A 25,328-nucleotide genomic window follows, 5' to 3' on the forward strand; every position below is an offset into this window, starting at 1 on the left:
ATTAAATTTAGGCATGAACCTGTATCAGCTACCGTCTATAGAAGGCATTGACAAGACAGAGGTTCGTCAACGTTTTTCTCCTATCTTTCTCCACAGCCATTATAACGTGGACCTCACTGTAATAACATCTTCCATTCTTATAAAATGTTTAGACATGAAATTGATGATTTAGTGAAGTATTATTATTTAATTTGGTTTTCAACTTTCCTAAATTCTAAATTCCTAGTTTATAAATATTTTGGACTCAAAATTGGACAAAAAACGTGTAGTGTAAACATTACCTATTTTTGGACAATTTCTATTTTAATTTGGGAAAGGAACAGTTTTGGGCTTTAAGCCTGTTGTTCCTTCCCCAATCATTCATAATTGAGAATGATTGTATCTATCTATTAATGTATAAATAAATGAATAAATAAATTGACTGACCGAATAGGACGTGTATGTGGGATCGATTCTGAGCAACTTTTCTCCGTCACCGTTGACCGCATATGGCTTCACCAAGCGTAGCAGAACGGCCATCAGGTTCAACGCATAGCCGTGCGACACCAAGCGAAATGGAGCCATCTGGCTCACTGCTACCAGTCTACCTGCAAATCAAACCAAACTCTCAACACGTAATACAAAACTAACTAATTGCTCACATCCCTAAAATTAGCATGAAATACAAAAGCTAACCTGCAAAATAAACCAAACACATCCATCACATCATTAAAATTAACACATCAAATGCAAAAACCAACCTGCATAACAAAACTGACTAATACCCGGTTGCAGAGTCGTCACATAAAGTTAAAATCAGGCATTCAACTTACTTATTGTCTTTGTTATTTGTAATATTTGGAAATGTAATCTAAATAGCAATGTAATAGTAACAATTTGTCTCTTAATGTGTGACTGTCTATTTCACGTTCTATTTGTGTGACTTTGTCTTGTGCTTTTTTGGCTGGCTGACAATAAAATTGAATTTATTTATTCATTTTTATTCATAAATAAGCCATTTTGAGCCAAAGTATTTATAAACCATAACTCCACTTTTCGTTGCACAGATGTCAAAGTAAACCAAAGCTCCCATAAAACTAAAAACGCCCAATTAGACACAAGATTCGTTTCACAGTCGTCAGAAAGAGCTTATTTATGACGCCGATAGAAAGGGCACATTCTCCCCGTTCATTCGATATGAAATTATTACGCATTGCGACGCCCCATGATTCTGAGAGAAGGGATATTCAAAAGAAGAACAAATTTTCGTGATGTTTCCAATTTTATCATAAAAGTTAAATTTCCTTTTGATCCTTCTATCCTTAAACTTTTCTAGCACTACTAGGACATCGGGAATGAATCATTCAGACGTTGAATTGGACATTTGAGAAAGTTGCAATTTTACACCATTTGGCAACCCTGTAATTTCTTGGGATGGAGGGCCAAGTCTCAACTTATTTCACACAAACTATAGTATAGCATATAATTTATATCTCCAATCGCTAAAAAAGGTCATTTAAGTTATGGGCCCGAAGTTGTGCTGTTAAATCCAATATCTACTCCCGCCAAATGCATTTTAGAGGTTGTGATAGCTTTTTTTGAAAGATGTTTACGAAAAACCATCTGTATATAAGTAAATTATTTTATCTCTCCCTATGTTTTTTCAAGTTGTTTATAACCTCCAAATCGCAAAATATGGTGAGAAAACTAGCCAAAAGCCAAGAGTCACCTTAGTGTTAATCCTATTATATCAAGCGAGCAATTTCTGTATTTATATATCTGGTTATTTATGTTTAACGGATCTCGAAAACGGCTCTAACGATTTTCACGAAATTTAGAGCATAGTAGGTTTATGATATAAAAATTCGATTGCACTAGGTCTCATCATTGGGAAAACTCGCTGAACGACAATAAAAGGATAATTCATCCTTGGCTGAAACTGCTGTGGATAGTAAAAAAGTAGTGAGCGAGTAAGTATGTGAAAAATCAAAATATCGCATCCCCGGAATTCATAAGATGACATATAGCTGTGAAATATAAACACGATCATTTTAGAGAATTGTTTTCTGTTTATAAATAAATAAAAATAACGAGCGAAGCTCGGTGCCCCGATATTCAATTTTATGTGAGGTCTTTTAGGTCTGTTGACAGTGATGTCGATTGAAACTTTGCCCGATGCCAAGACATTGGTTGGATAGAAGCATGTACGCAAAAAAGTGAATAGAGCTTTTTTAAATAAAAATGAGTACTACAAGTTTTCATATCGTTCTTATAATTTGAATAGAGCTGCAATGTGTTAATTCGAGATATAGCTAAATGGGCTTCTGCAAGCGACTGTGCAACGACCAACCATTTATGTCAGTGATTCTAAACTACGTCTCACATAGCTATGTTTGATTTTATGTAACGACTCTGCAACCGGGCATCAATGCTGAAATCATTATAATTAACATAACATTGGCATGAAATGCAGTAACACTGCTGTCACTTTCAACCATAGAGAAAAGATAGCGTAAGACTCAACTCACACTTACGCGACTCAGGTCGAGAAGAGACTCGACTCTAGTCGAGAGCATGTGTTTCCAAATGGTGACACTCAGACCAGTCGATTCTAGTCTCCGTGACGTCAGCATTTGAAAACACATGCTCTCGACTAGAGTCGAGTCTCTTCTCGACCTGAGTCGCGTAAGTGTAAGTTGAGCCAGCCTCGACTCAAATCGTAAGTCTCCAGTCGAAGATACTCCAGTCTCTCAACCTTACGACAGTTTTGCTCATTGTCACCACTTCAGTTCCATGCTACTCCATTTCTAACTTCACATTATTAAAGATATGAGATAAAATTCGATACTACTGCGCATGTAATTTTTTTTAATAATTATTATTATTAATGTATCGTCTTATCTAAATCTTAGGCTCAAGTCACACTTACGCGACTCAGGTCGAGAAGAGACTCGACTCTACTTGAGTTGCGTAGTACCAAGTATTTTTAATGACATAAGACAATACTAAGACTCAACTCACACTTACGCGAATCAGGTCGACTGTAGTCGAGAGCATGTGTTTTAAAATGGTGACGTCGCGGAGACTAGAATCGACTGGTCTGAGTGTCACCATTTGGAAACACATGCTCTCGACTACAGTCGACCTGATTCGCGTAAGTGTGAGTTGAGTCTTAGTATTGTCTTATGTCATTAAAAATACTTGGTACTACGCAACTCAAGTCGAGGCTCGACCAGTATGTAGAGTCGACGCTCGATTCAGTCTCACAGTCGTGAGTTCGCGGAGACCAGAATCGACTTGTCCATTTGAAAACAGATGCTGCATCGTGAAGAATCTAGAGTCGCAGTCTCTTCTCGACTCAAGTCGCGTAAGAGTGAGTTGACCTTAAGAGTAGAATACCATAATAAATCATATCAACCTACTTAATTTATAGATTGATTGATTGATTGATTGATAGATAAGAGATGATTAGAGCTACAGTTTTAGCTGGGTTCCGAACCACGACTTACCTCTGTGCACGTTGAAATCGAGCACCAAGCCGAGCCAATGCAGTGTGAGGTCACGATTGGTCTTGATAAGTGCCTTCACCACGGCATGCAACTCTTCAGCCAGCCCTGCCATTCCCGACCAGATGTTTGCCTCCATGGTCTGCATCAAATACCACAAATTTGACGAAATAACATGTCGATTTTTGACAATGTGAAAATATAATTAATGAACAAAACTCAATCTCGGATAGTGCTATCTCTTTCTCGCTTTGTTCTGTTGCCAGATCGTCTTTTAACAATGTAGAATTAATAATTAACAAAATATTTCACCTTAATTATGAAAATTCATTAAAAAATATAAATTCTTGATTAATAAAATATTATTGATCTTTTTAAACGAGAATGAACAGTTAATATTACATCAATAAACCGGTATCAGCTACCGTCTATAGAAGGCATTGACAAGCCAGAGGATCGGCAACGTTATTCTCCTATCTTCTTCCACTGCCATTATAACGTGGACCTCACTCTAATTTGAATTTTGTTCATGGTCATGCATAAAGTACGAAAAGAATTAATTTCTCTGTTATTCTGCGATCAATCTTAATAAATAAGGTATACTAGAAATCTTGATAAAATTTACAAACTTTTTTGTCTCGTGTAAATTGTCTGTAAAGTGAACGGTTTTCGTGAAATTTGCCATCAAAAATTTTAAATTGTCACCATCTTGAAAATTTACATCGAAAATTTCTCATTTTATTTTTTAAAGTTGAGTTTTTATAGCATAAATATTCATGCCAAATTTCAGATCAATACAACATTTCGTTCTTGAGATAAAAATTCCTAAGTGAAAAAAAAAAACAAAATGGCAGCTATAAGGATAATCGCTGAGTTTTGGACACTTCAAATACGACATTTGTAGTCTCCTATCATCCAGGAACAATACCCTAAAATGTTCGACACTACTTCTGAAACACTCTGTAGACTATATCAACATAATGGTATGTATTCATGTCCCATGAATGAAATTTGAACATTACTTTTGAAAAATTTAGAATGAAAATTGAAATTTGGGCTTCGAGGTGCACGAGATAAGGAATGAAATAACTATTTCTCCACGTACTGTCCAAAGTACTTACTTTACTCCCTGAAACATAGTGATACAGTGTAACAACGTTTTCGCCCCCGAAATTTGAAATAATCTGACGATGTTTCGGAGCTAGAAGAGGATAGCGCTATCTGCTTTGTCGACAGATAGACAAGGATAGCAACTACAATGTTGATCACATACTGCCATTATAACGTGGGACTCAATATAGGGTCAAGTCACGCAAGAATAATTTAGATTTTCTCTTGATATAATTGAATATTTGAATGGTTGATATTGTTTTCTCACCGAAAATACTTGGTTGTCATTATAGTCGAAGTACTCATAGAGGCCGTGATCAGTCTTGGGCAAACAGGACAGATTCAATGCAGCTCCCAGGCACGAGCTGGCAACACTGTAATCGGTCATATATGGCGGCCCCTCTTCTTCAAGGCAGTGCATCAGTAGCACCTGAAACAATCAATATTTTCAAAATAAACAATCAATATTTTCAGAAATAAACAATCAATATTTTCATAAATAAACAATCAATAATTTAATCAATAAACAATCAATATTTTTCTGTCCACTCCAACCAGAAAGAATGACATTTATTTCTCTGGCTACGTATGAACACTCCTTCAAGAAATGCTAATTTTATTCTCATGTGCTAACACTTCCATAAGAGGTAATGGAATTCATTTTCTACTGATGTGTGGACACTCCCATTGGAAAGAATGGTATTTATTTTTTTGTTCATGTGTGAATAAGAGGTAATGGGATTCATTTTCTACTGATGTGTGAACACTTTCTTAAGAGGTAATGGAATTCATTTTCTACTGATGTGTGGACACTCCTATAAGAAAGAATGGTATTCATTTTTCAGCGTATGTGTGAGCACTCATATAAGAAACAATGATATTTATTTTTCTGCTCGTGTGAATACTTTCATAAGGAACAAAAGAATTCATTTTATAGCTCATGTATTAACACTTTCATAAGAAACGATGAAATTCATTTTATAGCTCATGTATTAACACTTTCATAAGAAACGATGATACTGCTCATGTGTGAATACTTCCATAAGAAAGAATGGTATTCATTTTTAGCCCATGTATTAATACTTTCATAAGAAACAATGAATTTCATTTTTCTGCTCATGTGTAAACACTTCCTTGAGAAACAACTCTGTTCGTTTTCCAGCGTACGTGTGAACAATCTCATAAGAACTAATAAATTACTTTTTATTTGATTTTTAAGAGCTATTTCAATTAAAAACTTATTAATATAGAAATAACTACATAGTATCCTTTTTTACATTAACACTATTAGTTTCAACTTTCAAGCCAATTCGAAAATTCAGGAAATTCGATGAGCGCTACTATACAAAAATTTCTTATAATGTGTCCTCTACATGTTAAGTGTTTTCTGTGTGGAAATTGACCTACTCCACTATGACGTACCGTGTTCAAATCACCCCGAAGACTTCTGCTACTACAAATATTGAAAACAGGGTAAACAGCTAGAAGGGAATTCGATGAGTGCTACTACACAAAAATTATTTGTCAGCCCGGGAATCGAACCCAGTACCTAATTGCCTGTCAGGAATGATTAATGAATAATTATTCATTAATAAGCATTTGAACAAATGCAACTTCCAATTTATTTCCATCTGCAGACTGGCTGGCCGCTATGGCTTGTATAAAATGAGCGCTGCTATCCACAGATTGTCAGTTTGGTGTAAGGGTAAGTATTCCTGACCGGCAAATAGGAGGTACTGGGTTCGATTCCCGTGCTCACAAATAATTTTTGTTTAGTAGCGCTCACCGAATTTCCTTCTAGCTGTTTACCCTGTTGTCAATAAATTGCAGTAGCAGAAGTCTTCGGGGTGCTTTGTCGACAGATAGACAAGGATAGCAACTACAATGTTGATCACATACTGCCATTATAACGTGGGACTCAATATAGGGTCAAGTCACGCAAGAATAATTTAGATTTTCTCTTGATATAATTGAATATTTGAATGGTTGATATTGTTTTCTCACCGAAAATACTTGGTTGTCATTATAGTCGAAGTACTCATAGAGGCCGTGATCAGTCTTGGGCAAACAGGACAGATTCAATGCAGCTCCCAGGCACGAGCTGGCAACACTGTAATCGGTCATATATGGCGGCCCCTCTTCTTCAAGGCAGTGCATCAGTAGCACCTGAAACAATCAATATTTTCAAAATAAACAATCAATATTTTAATCAATAAACAATCAATATTTTCAGAAATAAACAATCAATATTTTCATAAATAAACAATCAATAATTTAATCAATAAACAATCAATATTTTTCTGTCCACTCCAACCAGAAAGAATGACATTTATTTCTCTGGCTACGTATGAACACTCCTTCAAGAAATGCTAATTTTATTCTCATGTGCTAACACTTCCATAAGAGGTAATGGAATTCATTTTCTACTGATGTGTGGACACTCCCATTGGAAAGAATGGTATTTATTTTTTTGTTCATGTGTGAATAAGAGGTAATGGGATTCATTTTCTACTGATGTGTGAACACTTTCTTAAGAGGTAATGGAATTCATTTTCTACTGATGTGTGGACACTCCTATAAGAAAGAATGGTATTCATTTTTCAGCGTATGTGTGAGCACTCATATAAGAAACAATGATATTTATTTTTCTGCTCAAGTGTGAATACTTTCATAAGGAACAAAGGAATTCATTTTATAGCTCATGTATTAACACTTTCATAAGAAACGATGAAATTCATTTTATAGCTCATGTATTAACACTTTCATAAGAAACGATGATACTGCTCATGTGTGAATACTTCCATAAGAAAGAATGGTATTCATTTTTAGCCCATGTATTGATACTTTCATAAGAAACAATGAATTTCATTTTTCTGCTCATGTGTAAACACTTCCTTGAGAAACAACTCTGTTCGTTTTCCAGCGTACGTGTGAACAATCTCATAAGAACTAATAAATTACTTTTTATTTGATTTTTAAGAGCTATTTCAATTAAAAACTTATTAATATAGAAATAACTACATAGTATCCTTTTTTACATTAACACTATTAGTTTCAACTTTCAAGCCAATTCGAAAATTCAGGAAATTCGATGAGCGCTACTATACAAAAATTTCTTATAATGTGTCCTCTACATGTTAAGTGTTTTCTGTGTGGAAATTGACCTACTCCACTATGACGTACCGTGTTCAAATAACCCCGAAGACTTCTGCTACTACAAATATTGAAAACAGGGTAAACAGCTAGAAGGGAATTCGATGAGTGCTACTACACAAAAATTATTTGTCAGCCCGGTAATCGAACCCAGTACCTAATTGCCTGTCAGGAATGATTAATGAATAATTATTCATTAATAAGCATTTGAACAAATGCAACTTCCAATTTATTTCCATCTGCAGACTGGCTGGCCGCTATGGCTTTGTATAAAATGAGCGCTGCTATCCACAGATTGTCAGTTTGGTGTAAGGGTAAGTATTCCTGACCGGCAAATAGGAGGTACTGGGTTCGATTCCCGTGCTCACAAATAATTTTTGTTTAGTAGCGCTCACCGAATTTCCTTCTAGCTGTTTACCCTGTTGTCAATAAATTGCAGTAGCAGAAGTCTTCGGGGTGATTTGAACATGGTACTCCATAGTGGAGTAGGTCAATTTCTACACAGAAAACACTAAACATGTAGAGGACACATTATAAGACATTTTTATTGTAGCTAACTATTGTATGTAATTGTAATTTATCTAATATTTTCTGTAATTGATGTGGTAGTTTTCAGTTTTTTTTTTTGGGGGGGGGATAAACATTTATTTATTTACAGCATTCAATTGGGATTTTGTTAAATAATAATTATTCATTAATTTGCACTTGAACAAATGCAACTTCCAATTTATTTCCATCTGTAGTGTCATAGCCACCTCTATACAAGGCCCCGGCCTACAATCGCAGCGTAGGCCTGGAATCTAATACATGATTGGTGAAAAAGATTTGAAAAAATACCAGCTGATCTTTTTCACCTATCATGTATTAGATTCTAGGCCTACGCTGCGACGTTGCAATATCGTAGGCCGGGACCTTGTATTAGAGGTGGCTATGGTAGTGTTCTATTAGGTTACTTTATTTGAAAGATTATTGATTTCAAACATACCTTAGCCAAGCTGGGGTGGTTGGCGAATATCTTGAGCAGTTGGAAGAGGTAGGTTGGGTAGTTGAGTATGGAGGCCTGGGCGAAGAGGTCGCGCACATATCTCAGGATGGAGGAGAAAGCGTAACTCAGCGTCCCTTCACCCTCGTCCATTTCGATGGCCGCCACGACGCCCTTCACAAACGACGCCACTTCTGTCAGCGCACACTGGTCGCCCGAGAACAGCTCCACGAACTGAAAGCGACAACAATTAAATTTATTTCTTTGCTTATTATTATAAAAAGAAAATCCAAATTGAATGCTGTAATTCCCGGGCTGACAAATAATTTTTGAAAAGTAGCGCTCCTCGAATTTCCATCTAGCTGTTGTCAATATTTTCAGTAGCAGAAGTATTCGGGGTGAATTACAGCAATTAATTTGGATTTTCGTTTAATAATAATAATTCATTAGCATTTGAATAATTGCAATATCTCAGTAGTTTCCATCTGTAAATTATTTGCGTCAAGCATGGAAAAAATAAGTTAAGATTAATAATGTGAATATCTTCGGAATGGTTTGAGATATCGATGTGCGGTTTTCGCCATTCATTTTTACTTGAAATTCCGTATCGAAATCATGTATCGACCACCTTCGGTCACACAGTAGTTTTCCTGTCAGTGCACTAAAAATATTCAACGGGATGCCAGTGAGTCTCCGTGTGCAGGAAGTGAAGATATTTGAGAGGGTGCTTCGGAAAAAGCTTGTGAACCAGCCGCTTTACTCCCTGAATGAGGAGGCAATACAGAGTTTTTTAAGTTCACTTAAACTTGAATGAAAAATACTAAGAAATTATCAAAAAACACAGATATGATACTTAGAAAGACCGGTTTCGGTTATTACATCATTGTCAATCTCTCCAGAGATCTGTGGTAAATCTGTGTTTTTTTGACAATTTCTTAGTCTTTTTCATTCAATATGAATAATTACCACAATATCAACTTCTAAACTACACAAAAAGTCCACTTCAACTGCCACCCATCTCGACCTCGTGTTTTAAAGTTTGACCTAATGACGCAATCTATCCAGCAAGTGAAGGTCATGGATGGAGAAAACTGAATAACATATTTGAAGAGTTGAAGCTGCATTCATGGTGCCTAGGCTATATCATAAGAAAATATCCCATGGTGTAGGACGTTTATGTTCCAATTATCACTGTTAACCCAAACCGATAGTGACCTGCATGTAGCTGCTCTCACTAAACGCATCCAGTACGTACATATGCGTTCAGTGTGAATGTTCATATTGCTATAGTGAGGTTCACGTTATAATGACAGTGTTTGATTAGCAATGGTATTGCTATCCATGTCTATAATTCTACAAAGTGGATAGCGCTAAATCTTTTTCGTTTGCTCTGTTGCCAGATCGTCTTTAAACAATGTAGAGTTCATAATTAATTAACAAGATATTTCTTCTTGATTATGAAAATTCATTATGAAAAAATAATTTTTTGCTTAATAAAATATAATTGATTATTTTAAACGAGTACGAACAGTTAGCATTACATCAATAAACCTGTATCAGCTACCGTCTATAGAAGGCATTGACAAGATAGAGGATCAGCAACGTTGTTTTCCTATCTTTTTCCACTGCCATTATAATGTGAACCTCACTATATATCCATAGTTTGTTTCTAATCTGCACGCTTGATCATGCATAACCAAGTGTGCACTTGCACACGCTTTCAATGTGATCACATCCTAAGGTGTTTATCCTTGAAATAAGAGTATTGATAAACAGTTAAACTAATGATTCTCTTCTACACTTTACTTTTCAAGGCACTTGTTCCAGGCACTGGGTTTCATTTTCAGCAGGCAAGGAATACTGAATTAGGTACTCTATGCAAGGAGTACCTTAATGTAGTCATTACATACTGAAGATAGAACCAAGTGCCCAGTACATTAATAGGCTATATTAGACAAGGAGTACCTTAATGAGTATCAACTCATTTCTTCACTCAACACTTCCGGTAGTCGCGCCCTACTCAATCACACGAGCAGTCGCATGTTGTATTTTGTACAACATCCAATATGCCAAGTGTTATGTACTCTGTTTACTGTCAAAACATATAAATTAATTGTATAATTACTTTTCCATCTTCTTGGATTATTTCACGCCAATGAACATTAGGATGATAATCATTTCATAACTCAATAAGGTACATCAAAAAAAGCAATCAATTCTGTGTTATTGGTTCGTTTTGCAGTCCCCGTATACAGTCTTTTCCTATCTTATGCACTATTGCAACTAAATGGCACCTAAAGACTGAACAATTGCTCGGTTGATACTGCAACTCAGTGGAGTGATGGGGGAAAAGTTTTGGAATGCATAGGTGACTCATTCACTGACACCACCCCATTCAATAGTTTTGTGCAGCAAAAAACTGACACTGTTGTACTTTATACAACAGCGCGACTGCCGGAAGGTTAAGGTATCCTTGGTTGCTGAAGATGGGGGCCTTTTTACTTAGGTACATACTGCGAGTTATATTCAAACCATATGTGTATATATATTACTTATGCATATTATATGGTATATTGACTTGTCTTATACTCCATCCTGGGATCCCCAAGACGTAATAAAAAAAAAGTATCCTAAAACGCGTCCATACTTCACAAGCTGTAGAACAACTATTGTAAGTAGGTAATCTAAGTGGATCATAAAGTTCAGTTAGAAATTGAATAAAAAATAAAATCCAATTAAGACCAACCTGTCTAGCTAGATTTTGTGTGACTGAATTTTCTTCATACAGCGCCGGCTCCATCAAGGCGGTTGCTACATTTTCATGGATTATGTCAATCATTTTCATGGCAACCACTCTCATATCTTTGTCCAAACTGTGGCGTCTCGAACGTATCTTTGTGAAACAGTCGTACAAATAGGTTATGCATTCTTTCTCAATCACTGAACTCGGTACAGGAGTATCACTTTCCGAACTGGATGGAACAATATTTTCAGAAGGATTTTCCAGAGTCAGTCTCTCAAACAGGGCTTGCCTCAAAATGTCCAAGTCGATAAGAGTTACTGGATGCAGAGATGATGCTAGTTCTTTAAGATAAACTAAATGAGTCACACCGAAAACTGTAACTCTTGTGCTAGTTGGGGAATGTGCATTTTCGTTGAGCGTAATGGCAAACAGTTCCTCTACCAATTCGTTCACTAGTTTCTTATGTTTCAAAACAGGATCACTAGTGTTTAGTGCGTCCTCGTAGACATCATTCTCACTGCTCGAACTTCTATTTTGAGCAAGGTCCCTAACCGTTGCATTAAACTCATCGGATACTTCCTGCGCGGTGCGTTTAATTAGTTCTACATGTTTTTCAACATCTTCAACGTCTGAAAAAAGCGTATAGAATACGTTCTTCTTGATTCTATCTGGGTCTGACATTGTAGAACAAAAGTGAATACTTACAGTACTTGGGTCAACATGAAACTAAATGCTACTTTGAAAGTTGAGGGATCTCACGATAAAGGAATAATTTGTAAACTATTTTAACAAGTGACTACAGGTTATTTATAATGAACAACAAAAATTAGTAACAACTCATCATTGATAACCTACAAACACGAAAAACTTCAAGTATTGACAGGCTCACAGCTGATTTGATTTGATATTAATCTAACAGCTGTTGAATTTATAAAACTATTTTTTCTCTAATTTTATTTTGAAACATGAACCTTGTCAAAACAAAATAAATAAATAATGAATAGTTCGCTCATATAAAATAACAAATTTACAAATATAATCTACTTAATAGATGAATAAATCCAACCTAGAAAACTTTCTAATAAATGACAGTCAAAACACGTTTTTCAATGATGAAATATTCTCAAATCATAAATACTATTATAGCCTAATTTGGATAATATCAGTGATCGAGAATAATATTGATTTCACTTGGTGAGATCTTCATCAGTGTGAACCGGAGCAGGATCAGCTGACTTAACCAATAGTCAGGTCTGCTTCACTGTGAATTGGACTATGGTTCCGATGGGGAAAAATGTGATGTAACTGAACCCTCATATTTTTTAGACTTTTCGAATTAATTAGATCATTCACCAATGTAAAAAATTATTTATTGGAAAATTTTTTTCATTTTTAGTGTAATTATAATACAACTCTATAGTCCCACTACAGCTTAGTTTTCAACCAATCAGAGGCATTTCAATTAGCACATGTGCAGTCTGCTCAAGTTTTCTATCCTGAGAGTTCAATTATTATTATAGGCAGTGAGATATTTTATTGTTGGAATTTGTGATGGCTTTAGGATCTCAAGTGGAAAATGATAATCGAAAAAGAGACGCATTACAAGAAGGAAGAAACTTGAGTGAGTTATAATTTGTTCAGAATCAGTTGAAATCCTTAGATTCTTGCGGCAGTACTAGTACGCATTCATTAACCTTGGTGATGCAACCGGCTTAGACATGATAAGATACTAGAATATTTCAACCCTATCTCCAGTTCTTTACCTCAATTTTAATAATTTAACTAAATATTACAAATGTCAGCGTATGATAATTTGATAATAGATGCCAATGTTGGTTATTCCTAGGCCTTCACTTTTGTGAGGCTCTATGTGACCCATCTTATGCAATGTGATCAATCTGATTTTAGCTTTGGATTCTTCAAATTTGAGGTTTACATTCCCATCATCAATTTGAAACTGATATTCCATTTGATACGGTCCATTCCTCAGCCTTTATTGTCGGTTTCATTCACCAATTGTTTTTGGAAAACAATTTTTGTTCAATGTTGTGTTATCCCAATGTCATCCAGTTTCAACATGCTCACTAATCCTAATTCTTGACAAAAATTATATGACTCAATTTAACTTTCCATTTTTCGTTTGTAATCTCTTACATCAGACCACATAATTGTATTTTTTCAAGTTATTTTCCTATGATTAGATCTGAAATGATTAGGCCTATTCCATGTAATCAAAGAAAGGTTATTTCTACAATAACTAAAGAGGAATTTCAAGTGCCCCTATCCACCTTACCAATTGTATTTCCAATGTTTTATTAAAATTGAGGTTTTTATAAGGCCACTATTAATGTTAATTTATAAATTCAAGCCTTATCGTGCACATTGTCATTTCTGTACCGTACTTGTTATGGGGTAATTGTCTATCAGGGTAGTAACAAACACTTAGCATTCAACTTAGATGAGAGGTGACCAGCCTAAACTCCTAAGTGAATTCTGCATTAAGAGAGTATGGCCACATTGGATCATGCAATGAGCTGCTTAGAATGAAAGTGGTATAAATCTAAAATGTAAATTACTAGGTTCTTTACTGAAATATATTGATTTTTAGCTTCTCAATTCAGTGTGATAGTGGAGAAAGTCAATAGTTCAATACAATGAAACTGTTTTAAGATTATCACCTGGATTTTCTAACAGCTTGTTTTTATGGGAGTATCTCGATTAGACCAGTTTTCGTTTACACCAGGTACAATCAATCAAATAGTTCTTTATTTAGTATTACATTTATTTAATATAAATAGTGTCATAAAATAATTAAATCAAATAATTAATAATAATAATTTATTCATAATTCATAATAATCAGTTGAGAAAGTCTTGTGTGTAGAATATGGGCTAATTGAAATTAAATATCTTTCCAATTATTCATTCTTGAAATTTGCACCATCCTTCTCTCTGATATTAATTGGCATCTGATTGAAGAACTTACCTCCCATGTAGGAGGGACGTTTTTCAAAGAATTGTCTCCTATTTTGTTGAAGTGCATACGTTCTTCTTGAGCGTGTATTATATTGATGATTTACATATCCTTAATTTTTGAATTTTAGAGTCAGAATATATTTCATTATTTGGAGTCCTATACTACAATGAAGTTGAAAACCTGGTCTAAACGCACACCTCGGTTAAACGAGACGGAATGCTTCGATTGAACCAGTATTTCGATTACACCAGGTGGTCTAAACGATACCTGGTGTAATCGAGACATGGGCTCAATTCAATTCATTTTTCATTCAATCCTTGACCAGTCTTTACACTGGATAGATTTTGCTAAATGATACGGAATGCTTCGATTTCCCCAGTAGTTCGATTACACCAGGTCCTGTGTCTCGATTACACCAGGTATCGTTTGGACCACCTGGTGTAATCGAAATACTGGTTTAATCGAAGCATTCCGTCTCGTTTAACCGAGGTGTGCGTTTAGACCAGGTCGGACTTGAGACCAGGACCTGGTCTAAAGGCATACCTCAGCTGAACAAGACTGAATGCTTCCCCAGAAGTTCGATTACACCAGGTCCTGTGTCTCGATTAGACCAGATTTCGTTTGGACCACCTGGTGTAATCGAACTACTGGGGAAATCGAAGCGTTCAGCCGAGGTATGCGTTTAGACAGGTCCTGGTCTCAAGTCCGACCTGGGATAATCGAACTCCTAGACTAATCAAGCACCTGGAGCAATCGAACACCCGGAGCAAATGAAATACACCCGTTTTGATAAAACGCCAATTACTCAAGAGCTTGTTAAAGTGACTTAGACCACTCTCATTGTATGTAGCTCTATGTGCGAGTGCACGAGTGATCATGCATGACCAAGCGTGCAGATGAGAAATGAAATCTGGAAAATGCAACAGGAACACTCACTCTGAAGGCGTGCACTTGCTGGTTGCGTTCAGTGTGAGCAGCTACAGACAAATCTCAAAGGCTTTTTCCAGATTTCATTCTTGGTTCATGCATGATCTGACGTGCACTTGCACAAATTACACATTAAATTTGATTAGACCTTTATTTTTTCAGAGAATTAAACGTTTTTATTCATCCAAAAAATGAACATTAAACATACCCAACAAATCTCGACGTGCACTTGCACATATATGCATTCAATAAGTGACCAGAACCTTGAATTTTTACGTATGTTTTTCTAGAGAATTATTTTTTTCAATCAAACATGAACATTATACATCCAACAAATCAAAAACTATACAGTGAGGTCCACGTTATAATGGCAGTGGAGAAAGATAAGAGGACAACGCTGCCCAACCTGTCTTGTCAATGCCTTCTATAGACGGTAGCAGATAAAGGTTTATTGATGCAATATTAACTGTTCATTCTCGTTTAAAATAATCAATTATATTTTACTAAGCAAGAAATGATATTTTTCAATAATTTCATAATGAAGTTTCATAACTAAGATGAAATATTTTGTTTTTAAATTATTAATTATACATTGTTAAAAGACGATCTGGCAACAGAACAAAGCGAGAAAGAGATAGAGCTATCAGCTTTGTTGAATGATAGACAAGGATAGCAATACCATTGCTGATCAAACACTGCCATTATAACGTGGACCTCACTATACATCCATTTATCTCTCGTTACCATCAGTATTATTACCCACGCACAAGCCTAGAGCTCATGTGGGCATCACCCTCAGCAAGTAAAGCATCTAAAACCTGCGCCAGTCTCTTTGCTTATTTGTAGTGCATTATTTTCTTGATAATAAGCCAACTATTAAAATATGCTAGTGCGGTAGTGATGTCGAATTGTTTATGTATTTATCTCACGAATTAGTTCAAAGTTCACTAGTTTATCTTTCTTCCTCATTAGTAATAAGTCATCACTGACAATGATCATTACACTCCTTGTAACGAAAAAGTTAGTTTGGTCAACTGGCTCAATTTTTTCAATGTTGAATTCACTAGGCTCTGTTGGATATGCATCACCATTGTTATTGACTATATTATCATAGTCGGAGCTAGAAAATGATAGCGCTATCTGCTTTGTCGAATGATAGACAAGGATATAGTGAGCTCCACGTTTTAATGTGCAGTGTTTGATTGGCAATGGTATTGCTATACTTGTCTATCAATCAACAAAGCGGATAGCGCTATCTCTTTCTCGCTTTGCTCTGTTGCCAGATCGTCTTTTAACAATGTATAATTAATTAACAAAATATTCTACCTCAATTATGAAAATTTATTATGTAATAATTGGAAAATATAATTTTTTGCTTAATAAAATATAATTTATTGATTATTTTAAACGAGAATGAACAGTTGACATTACATCAATAAACCTGTATCAACTAACGTCTATAGAAGGCATTGACAAGACAGAGGTTCGGCAACGTTGTTCTCTCTTTCTCCACTGCCATTATAACGTGGACCTCACTATAGATTTAGTGTTTGTTGAAATGATTTTTGAAGTTCAACATGACAACTCTTGTGGGTAGGCTTGACTTTACAAGCTTTCAAACACCTTGAAATGTTTTTTAGTTTCAGTCGGGCCAAATTTATATATCTATGTGTATAGACAGGTTAGCTATTTGTTGTATTCGACATGTTGTTATTATTAGCTGTTTAAGGGGAAGGGACGGTTCTTGGCTTTAGAGGGGAGGAAACATTTTGGTCGATTTTAGAACAGCTGTAGCTCTTAGTTAGTTTTGTGTAGCCCTCTTCTATCACTCTCTCTCTCTCTTTCTCTTTCTCTCACTCTCTCTCTCTCTATTTTAATTCTCTCTTTGTCTCGTTTGTCATTCCCTTCATTCCAACTTCTTCATCTTTGTTCTTTTCTCCTTTTCTTTTTTCACTGTTTTACATCGACTATTCTAGTTTTTTTGTTCTTTGCTTCCTTGGATATTCTGTGGCTTTATTTTCATCTTCTTTCTTTTTATTCAGATCCCTCTCTCGCTTTATTGCTTCCTCTTTTCCATTCCATTCATAATCTACTTATATTTTTTTCTGTTTTATTTTTTTTTGTAGAATACTCTCAAATTCTTCCTTTCTTCTTCTAACTTCTTTTGCTTTATCCTCTTTTTTTCTGTGGCATATTCTTATCGCCCTTTCCCCTCTTTCACTTTTTTCTTCCTTCTTCATATTAATTGTCTTGTATTTCTTTCAATTCATACCTCATTCTGCCTTCGGTCTCCTAATATTTTCACTTATCTACATTCTACCTTTCAATTTTTACTTCTAGCTTTTCTCTTTTCACGTTTTCCCCTTTTAATCCTTGTTTTCTTTATATTAGTTTTCTTTTATTCCTATGTCTTCTTCTTTTGTTAGTTTCACTTTTTCCAGTAGCCTAATTATTTTCTGACGCTTTTATATTTTCTTCTCTGTCTTGTTCTCTACAATTTCCTCCTTTTACGTCTTCTTCTCTCTTTTTTCCTCCAGTTTTATACCCCTGATGTCTTTTTTTCTTCGTAAATCGGACCTGTTTCGTCTTCTTTATTTTTTTCTTCTATTTCCCTCTTTTTCTCAAGTTTTGTATACCTCATGTCTTTTCTTCTTCTTAGATCGGACCTTGTATCGTTCTTTGTATATTGTCAATTATTATTGTCTGCAATAGATGCAACGTAATTTATGTAATTGCCTCAGAAAGCAGGTTATAGTTTTCTGTTGCTTGAAAGACAACGCTGTCTCAGAAAGCTGTAAAGCTTTGTTGATGAATAACTATGGAAAAATGTGAATATCAATTGGTGATGGTAGCTGTAATTTGCTAGTTATGCAACTCAAGTAATTAGCTTGGTAATGAAATTATGATTTCCATTCTACTTGAATGCATTCTTGTAGAGATGGATTTTTTCCATTGTTTTTCTGAACTTCTTTTATGAGATTTTTTAGTAGTATAGGATGAATTAAACACTTTAATTCCACCTAGATACAATCAGTAATAATGATAATTCCAATTGAATATATAAAATACTTCTCAAGTCTAAAACTTTAATACAAGTCAATAAATCTCAAGTCTACTTGTTGCTGTCCTATTAAAATTGCTACCTTTATTTTTAATTGATTCATACTATAAGTACCTATCAACAAGATAGGGAGAGAAAAAATTCCGTAACCTTGTGCATGGAACAATACAGTAACTTATACCAAAAATTCCACATAAAATCACTGATAATTTCAATTAAAACATATATTCACGCATTTTTCAAGTCTCCGCTTCTTATTCAAACGGACATATCAATAGGTAATCAGATGAACACTAAAAACATAAATAGCCTGTAAACTACAACAGCTCTAACTCTCTATAGATCCAACATACTACTAGTTCTGTGAACAGTAGACCTCACGCAGTATTCTCATCCACAAGTACCTGATTGAAACTATAGACCTTCTAGAAATACAGCAATAGACTGGCTTCTCCACACATCTGTGTAATCACTTTTCAGCTTATTTATGATGAATAATTCTATAGTCTGATTTTTACTCTAATATTGGCTTATGAAGGAGGCTCCTTTTTCCTTTTATATTATCCTTGAAATGCAAAATTTCCAAAAACCTTGTACATACGTCGACGCGCAATTAAAAAAGGAACATGCCTGTCAAATTTCATGAAAATCTATTACCGCGTTTCGCCGTAAATGTGCAACATATAAACATTTAGACATTAAGAGAAATGCCAAACCGTCGCCTTGAATCTTAGACCTCACTTCGCTCGGTCAATAATTATTGTAGATAAAAATGATTGAATTATCGATAAATATTATTTTCAAACAAGACTACAAGTATAATACCGGGTGTCAAAAAGAATGACCCAATTTTAAAGTTATATTTATTTTTAAAAATGATGCACACAAACCAATTTTACATCAAATTACTCACAGAAGTATCAAGTTTATGATGATGTATTAAAAGTGTTCTATGTGCCCTCCTTTTGAGGCTCGGATGACATCTAGACGGTAGCCAAATTCATCCCAGACACTGTTCGCAAGATGTCTTTTCGAACTGTAGCTACTGCATCAGTTATCCTTGTTTTTAGCTCCTCAATATCAAGTGGTAAGGAAGGAACACAAACGCGATCCTTAACGTCTCCCCACAGGGAAAAAATGAGGAACTAAAAACCAGGATATCTGATGCAGTAACTACAGTCCGAGAAGACATCTTGCAAACAGTCTGGGATGAATTTGGCTACCGTCTAGATGTCGTCCGAGCCTCAAAAGGAGGGCACATAGAACAATATGTAATACATCATCATAAACTTGATACTTCTGTGAGTAATTTGATGTAAAATTGGTTTTTGTGAACCATTTTTTGAATAAATATAACTATTAACATTTTTTTAAATATAATAACTATTCAAAATTGGGTCATTCTTTTTGAAACACCCGGTATATTTTCTATAATAACAATAATTTGCTGCATAGTTATTTGATTTGATGAATAGATTAAACATGGATAATATAAGAGTAGATAAAAAATGAACAATCTATTAGTAGATAAAAAATCTGGTGTGGCGCACTCACACAACTTTCCTTGCCGTTATGAAAATTGATCACCTGACGCTAGTATTCCCGCGCATCACAAGTCTACTATTCAAAGATTTGAGCCAGCTGGTGACAGGGCAATAACGCTGGAGACACACATGAGGTCTGCTATCTCTTCATAGTGAAAGATTTAATAGAATCAACAATAATTTGCAATTGAATAATCACATTTTCTCGAATTTAAAGCTTATTTTCAATTTTAAGTGAAAATGTTACTTAACATTAATTGTAGAGATTTTCATGCTCAATCTACTCCTCTTCATTTTTTTGTTTCAATTGTATCTGAAGCCTGATAATTGGGAATCTATCTGCATTGCTGGGGCGGAGCTCCTGAAATTTTTACAGATATAGGACTTGTGGCAGTTGATAGAGCTTATCGATGACTATTTTAAGAATGAATTTGATCAAAATCGTTGGAGCCGTTTCCGAGAAAATCACGAAAAACCCTGTTTTTAACAACATTTTCGCCATTTTAGCCGCCATCTTGAATTGCATTTGATCGAAATTGTTCGTGTCGGATCCTTATAGTGAAAAGACCTTAAGTTCCAAATTTCAAGTCATTCCGTTAATTGGGAGATGAGATATCGTGTATACAGACGCACATACACTCATACACACACGCACACACACACACACATACAGACCAATACCCAAGAACCAGTTTTTTGTACTCAGGGGACCTTGAAACGTATAGAAATTTAGAAATTGGGGTACCTTAATTTTTTCGGAAAGCAATACTTTCCTTACCTATGGTAATAGGGCAAGGAAAGTAAAAATGAATTATCTATGAGTAGGTAAAATATTTTAAATCAAAACAGCAGCATACAACAATATTCTGTACAGGTATAAAACGTGTAACGGCCTTATTTCCCTCAATCAGTGTAATCACGACTAAGCTTAGCATGTCAGCAGAGTAGAGTAGGTACTTTCACAAAAATACACGCCTATATTGTAAGGTTCACTTTGAACTGTCAGCTTTTGGTTGAATGGATAGCATTGGTGTTATGCATAGGTAGTTGTGTCACCGCTGTGTGAGCAAGTACAGGATAATAATTATTAGTTAACACACAGAAACCAGTCTTTTCATAGTTTCCAACACTATAACTATATTATGTGTGCCACTATAGTGTGCTCTATAGCTCAACTATAGTGAGGTCCACGTTATAATGGCAGTGTTTGATTAGTAATGGTATTGCTATCCTTGTCTATCATACAACAATGCGGATAGCCCTATCTCTTTCTCGCTGTGCTCTGTTGCCAGATTGTCTTTTAAAAATGTAGAATTAATAAATAATTGACAAAATATTTCATCTTAATATTATGAAATTATTGAAAAATATAATTTCTTGCTTGATAAAATATAATCAATTATTTTAAACGAGAATGAACCGTTAATATTACATCAATAAACCTGTATCAGCTACCGTCTATAGAAGGCATTGGCAAGACAGAGGATCTTCAACGTTGTTCTCCTATTTTTCTCCACTGCCATTATAAAGTGGACCTCACTATATACTCTGTACTATTCTATGTATCCATAGCTCTACTATAGTGAGGTCCACGTTATAATGGCAGTGGATAAAGATAGGAGAACAACGTTGCCGAACCTCTGTCTTGTCAATGCCTTCTATGGAGGTTAATTGATACCGGTTTATTGATGTAATATTAACTGTTCATTCTCGTTTAAATAATTCATTATATTTTATTAAGCAAGAAATTATAATTTTCAATGATTTATAATGAATTTTTATTGTGTGTTAATTTTTAGTAATGTTCATGTTTTGATCATTTGTTCTGTTAATCAAGAATGTATTATGTATCTGATTAGGATAGAAACTCCTATTTGTATGAGTACTTGCTCAAGAACGAATAATAAAACTATTTGATTTCATAATAAATTTTCATAATTAAGATGACGAAATATTTTGTTGATTAACTATTAATTCTACATGGTTAAAAGACGATCTGGCAACAGAGCAAAGCTGGAAAGAGATAGAGCTATCCGCTTTGTGGAATGATAGACAAAGATAGAAATACCGTTGCTTATCAAACTTTATAACGTGGACCTCACTATAGCTCACCTATAGTGAGATACAGTTTTCCTTGTAGATAGAAGAAATTGATGTTAACCATTCAACCAAAGCTGACTGTTTAAAGTGAATCATGTCTTTATAGACTACTTGACAGTTGAGTTCACATTATGACTGAGCTAGATTATCAGAGGTACTTTTGGAAGCCTTAACATTTTAGATAAGGAACTGATAACACCTTTGAACGTACAAACTCAGAAAAGTATGAATTGGTGAATCGTTTCTGTAAAATTGTCACCTGGTTTCTTATTTAATGTGATTGGATTGATCTTTGTTTTGATTATTTCATTATTATGATGACAATAATGAGGGTGATAAATAATAATAATAATAATAATAATAATAATAATAATGGGGACTTATTATTATGTCCTATTTTAGTAGAATATACTTGAAAATGTTTCACTTCGATAGAAAAATCTGACCATTCAAATGCTTGTTAACTTGTGAAGCCTACTTAAATATAAACTGATAGTAAGGACTGAAAATTTAGTGAAGTGAACAACTACAAGACTTGACCTATTTCGGACTATGTGTAACCTTATCTAAATTTGGGAGAGGAATAGCACAAGGTTACCTTATTTTTTCTCTCCCTATCTTTTTGATGATGTACTTATTGTATGAATCAATAAAGAATAAAGTATTTTAAGATTGTCTTGAGACTCTCAGCATTGGTTTAATGAGAAGCACCGCCGTTAATTATAAAGAATGCTAACAGTAAGAAGTGAATCTTAATTTAGCTTTACTTATATTAGAGGTTTCAATTCTTCCCATTCATTCAATGCTCTCAGTTTGAATTGAATTTTACCATGGACATTATGCATCAACGGTTATAGTGTCAGCTTGGTTTTAATGTTTATTAAATAATCAATAATTATTATTAAACGAAAATCCCAATAGAATGCTGTAAATCACCCCGAAGACTTCTGCTACTGCAAATATTGACAACATGGTAAACAGCAGAAGAAGACTTCGGGGTGATTTTCAGCATTTAATTTGGATTTTCGTTTGATAATAATTATTAATTCATTAGCATTTGAATAAATGCAATATCTCAGTAATTTCCATCTGTTTAATAAATATTTTAAAGGTACATTTCAGTAGCATTTTTTAAAAATAGTATACATTGCAGTCCCACTGTATGGATTAAGTGAAATAAATTGAAACGAACATTCGCTCATGTTTTATAAACTTGCTGTACTGTAATGTCAATATGTTTATTGAAAATATTCACTAACATCATTAGAATTATCATCTACTAAACCATACTTATGTTGAACTGAAAATAAGTTCACTTCTGTGAAAATAAGTTGTTTAAAATTAAGTGAATTTGAAACTATACCATTTTATTTTTACAGAATAACACAGATCGGGAGAGAAAAACTAAGGATACTTTGTAATATTTCTCTCCCAAATTTAGTTCTCTCCCAGTTTATGCCTTTTTGGTTTTAACTTTCATATTATCGGTAGCTTTTGAAAAATAGTATTATACTATTTCTACATTTCTGTTAACGTTACGGTTCCATGATTCTTTATTATTCAAGTAGGCCTACTGTAAATTGAAACGGACAGAGTATTATGTTTGTATTAGTGTGTGGGAAACATCAAATAACCGCCCATTTTTTCTTTTGTCTAAAAAAAATATGATGGTACCTTAACAGGAACCCGCATCACTTGAAAATTATTACCGTAGAATAGTTGTTGCAATAAGGAAGTGCATAGCTATTAATATTCTTCTGAGTCAATGTTATTCAGTGGTTGAATATGTAATCAATAATTTATAATTATTATTAAACCAAAATCCCAATTAAATGCTTTAATAAATAATTAAACAAATGAATTAATTAAATCCTAATAAATTAATACAATACTAATGCACATGAATTTACTCCAATGATTAAATATTAATAATAATGAATGGCAGTGAAAAAATAATGATAATAACTCTATAGTGAGGTCCACGTTATAATGGCAGTGTATTTAATAAACATTGGTGCTGCTATCCTTGTCTATCATTCGACAAAGCAGATAGCCTTATCCTTTTCTAGCTCCGCAAAGTTGCTAGATCGTTTAAAACAATGTAGAAATATAATCAACTAACAAAATATTTAATCACAATTATGAAAATGTATGTATTAGTCAATCAATGAAAATATGTTATCTTGACGAATAAAAATATATAATCGATTGTATTGAACAAAAATGAACAGCATTAGATATAGCGTCATCAGCTATCCTCTTTAGAAGGCACTAGCAGAGAATTGGCAATGTTGTTCTTCTATCTTTCTCCACTGCCATTATAACGTGGACCTCACTATATGCGAACCAATGACAGAGCAGATATTCACTATAGTGAGGTCCACGTTATAATGGCAGTGGAGAAAGATAGGAGAACAACGTTGCTGATCCTCTGTCTTGTCAATGCCTTCTATAGACGGTAGCTGATACAGGTTTATTGATGTAATATTAACTGTTCATTCTCGTTTAAAATGATCAATTCAATTATATTTTATTGAGCAAGAAATTATATTTTCAATTGATTTCATAATTAAGAGGAAATATTTTGTTGATTAATCATTAATTCTACATTGTTGAAAGACGATCTAGCAACAGAACTAAGTGAGAAAGAGATAGCGCTATCCGCTTTGTTGAATGATAGACAAGTATAGCAATACCATTGCTAATTAAACACTGCCATTATAACGTGGACCTCACTATAGAAATTCGGATGTTACAATAATAATATACCTTGACCATAAATCATATTATCATCTGTCTATTCATCTTCCTTCGTTGTATTAATGTATATTTAGAATTGTAACATGAGTATAATTTGTGGATTAAAGTGAAATTTTTAATATGTTTGTGATTGTGAAGGAAGATCTTTGTTTGGATTTGTATTTTGAAATTAATTAATCTGATAAATTCAAAATTATTGTAGTACATACAGTTTTGGACTCAAAATAGTGTGTGAATTAAGTTATCATTCACATAACCTCTAGACTGTGTATTCCAAATTAAGTTTTAAAGCAGTTTTGGGCGAATGCCTGTTTTTAGAAACATATAGATATACTGATAGTGCAAGAATACAAACAAAAACAACAATTAGCGTTATTCAAAAATTAAAATTTATAATCTAAAACCATGTTTTAGCTGGATGGCTAAAACGAGCTATCAGAACAACTTGTAATATAAAAAACTATGTATCCTGTAGAGCTTATTTTAC

The 25,328-nt window shown here is 34.3% G+C and overlaps 2 protein-coding genes across 4 annotated transcripts in view; one reads left to right on the top strand and one right to left on the bottom strand.

Annotated features, from left to right (window-relative positions):
* LOC111046474 (ubiquitin conjugation factor E4 A) overlaps window positions 1-12,661 on the bottom strand; it is a 47,208-nt gene extending 34,547 nt beyond the window's left edge. The window contains exons 1-5 of one of the 2 annotated variants that reach the window (XM_039436516.1): window positions 11,477-12,661; window positions 8,734-8,964; window positions 6,600-6,761; window positions 3,489-3,627; window positions 427-587 (exon numbers count right to left, since the gene is read on the bottom strand). In XM_039436516.1, the coding sequence (XP_039292450.1) occupies window positions 427-587; window positions 3,489-3,627; window positions 6,600-6,761; window positions 8,734-8,964; window positions 11,477-12,154 (1,371 nt within the window). In that variant the 5' untranslated portion in view covers window positions 12,155-12,661. The remainder of the gene's footprint in view (window positions 1-426; window positions 588-3,488; window positions 3,628-6,599; window positions 6,762-8,733; window positions 8,965-11,476) is intronic. The other variant, XM_039436517.1, reaches the window with a different exon arrangement.
* An 82-nt stretch (window positions 12,662-12,743) lies between these two features.
* Window positions 12,744-25,328, top strand: part of LOC111048437 (clustered mitochondria protein homolog) — a 77,674-nt gene continuing 65,089 nt past the window's right edge. Inside the window, exon 1 of one of the 2 annotated variants that reach the window (XM_039436518.1) lies at window positions 12,744-13,094. In XM_039436518.1, coding sequence (XP_039292452.1) covers window positions 13,025-13,094 — 70 coding nt within the window. In that variant the 5' untranslated portion in view covers window positions 12,744-13,024. The remainder of the gene's footprint in view (window positions 13,095-25,328) is intronic. The other variant, XM_039436519.1, reaches the window with a different exon arrangement.

The sequence above is a fragment of the Nilaparvata lugens genome, chromosome 10 (assembly GCF_014356525.2).
Source record: "Nilaparvata lugens isolate BPH chromosome 10, ASM1435652v1, whole genome shotgun sequence".
Classification (NCBI taxonomy): domain Eukaryota; kingdom Metazoa; phylum Arthropoda; class Insecta; order Hemiptera; family Delphacidae; genus Nilaparvata; species Nilaparvata lugens.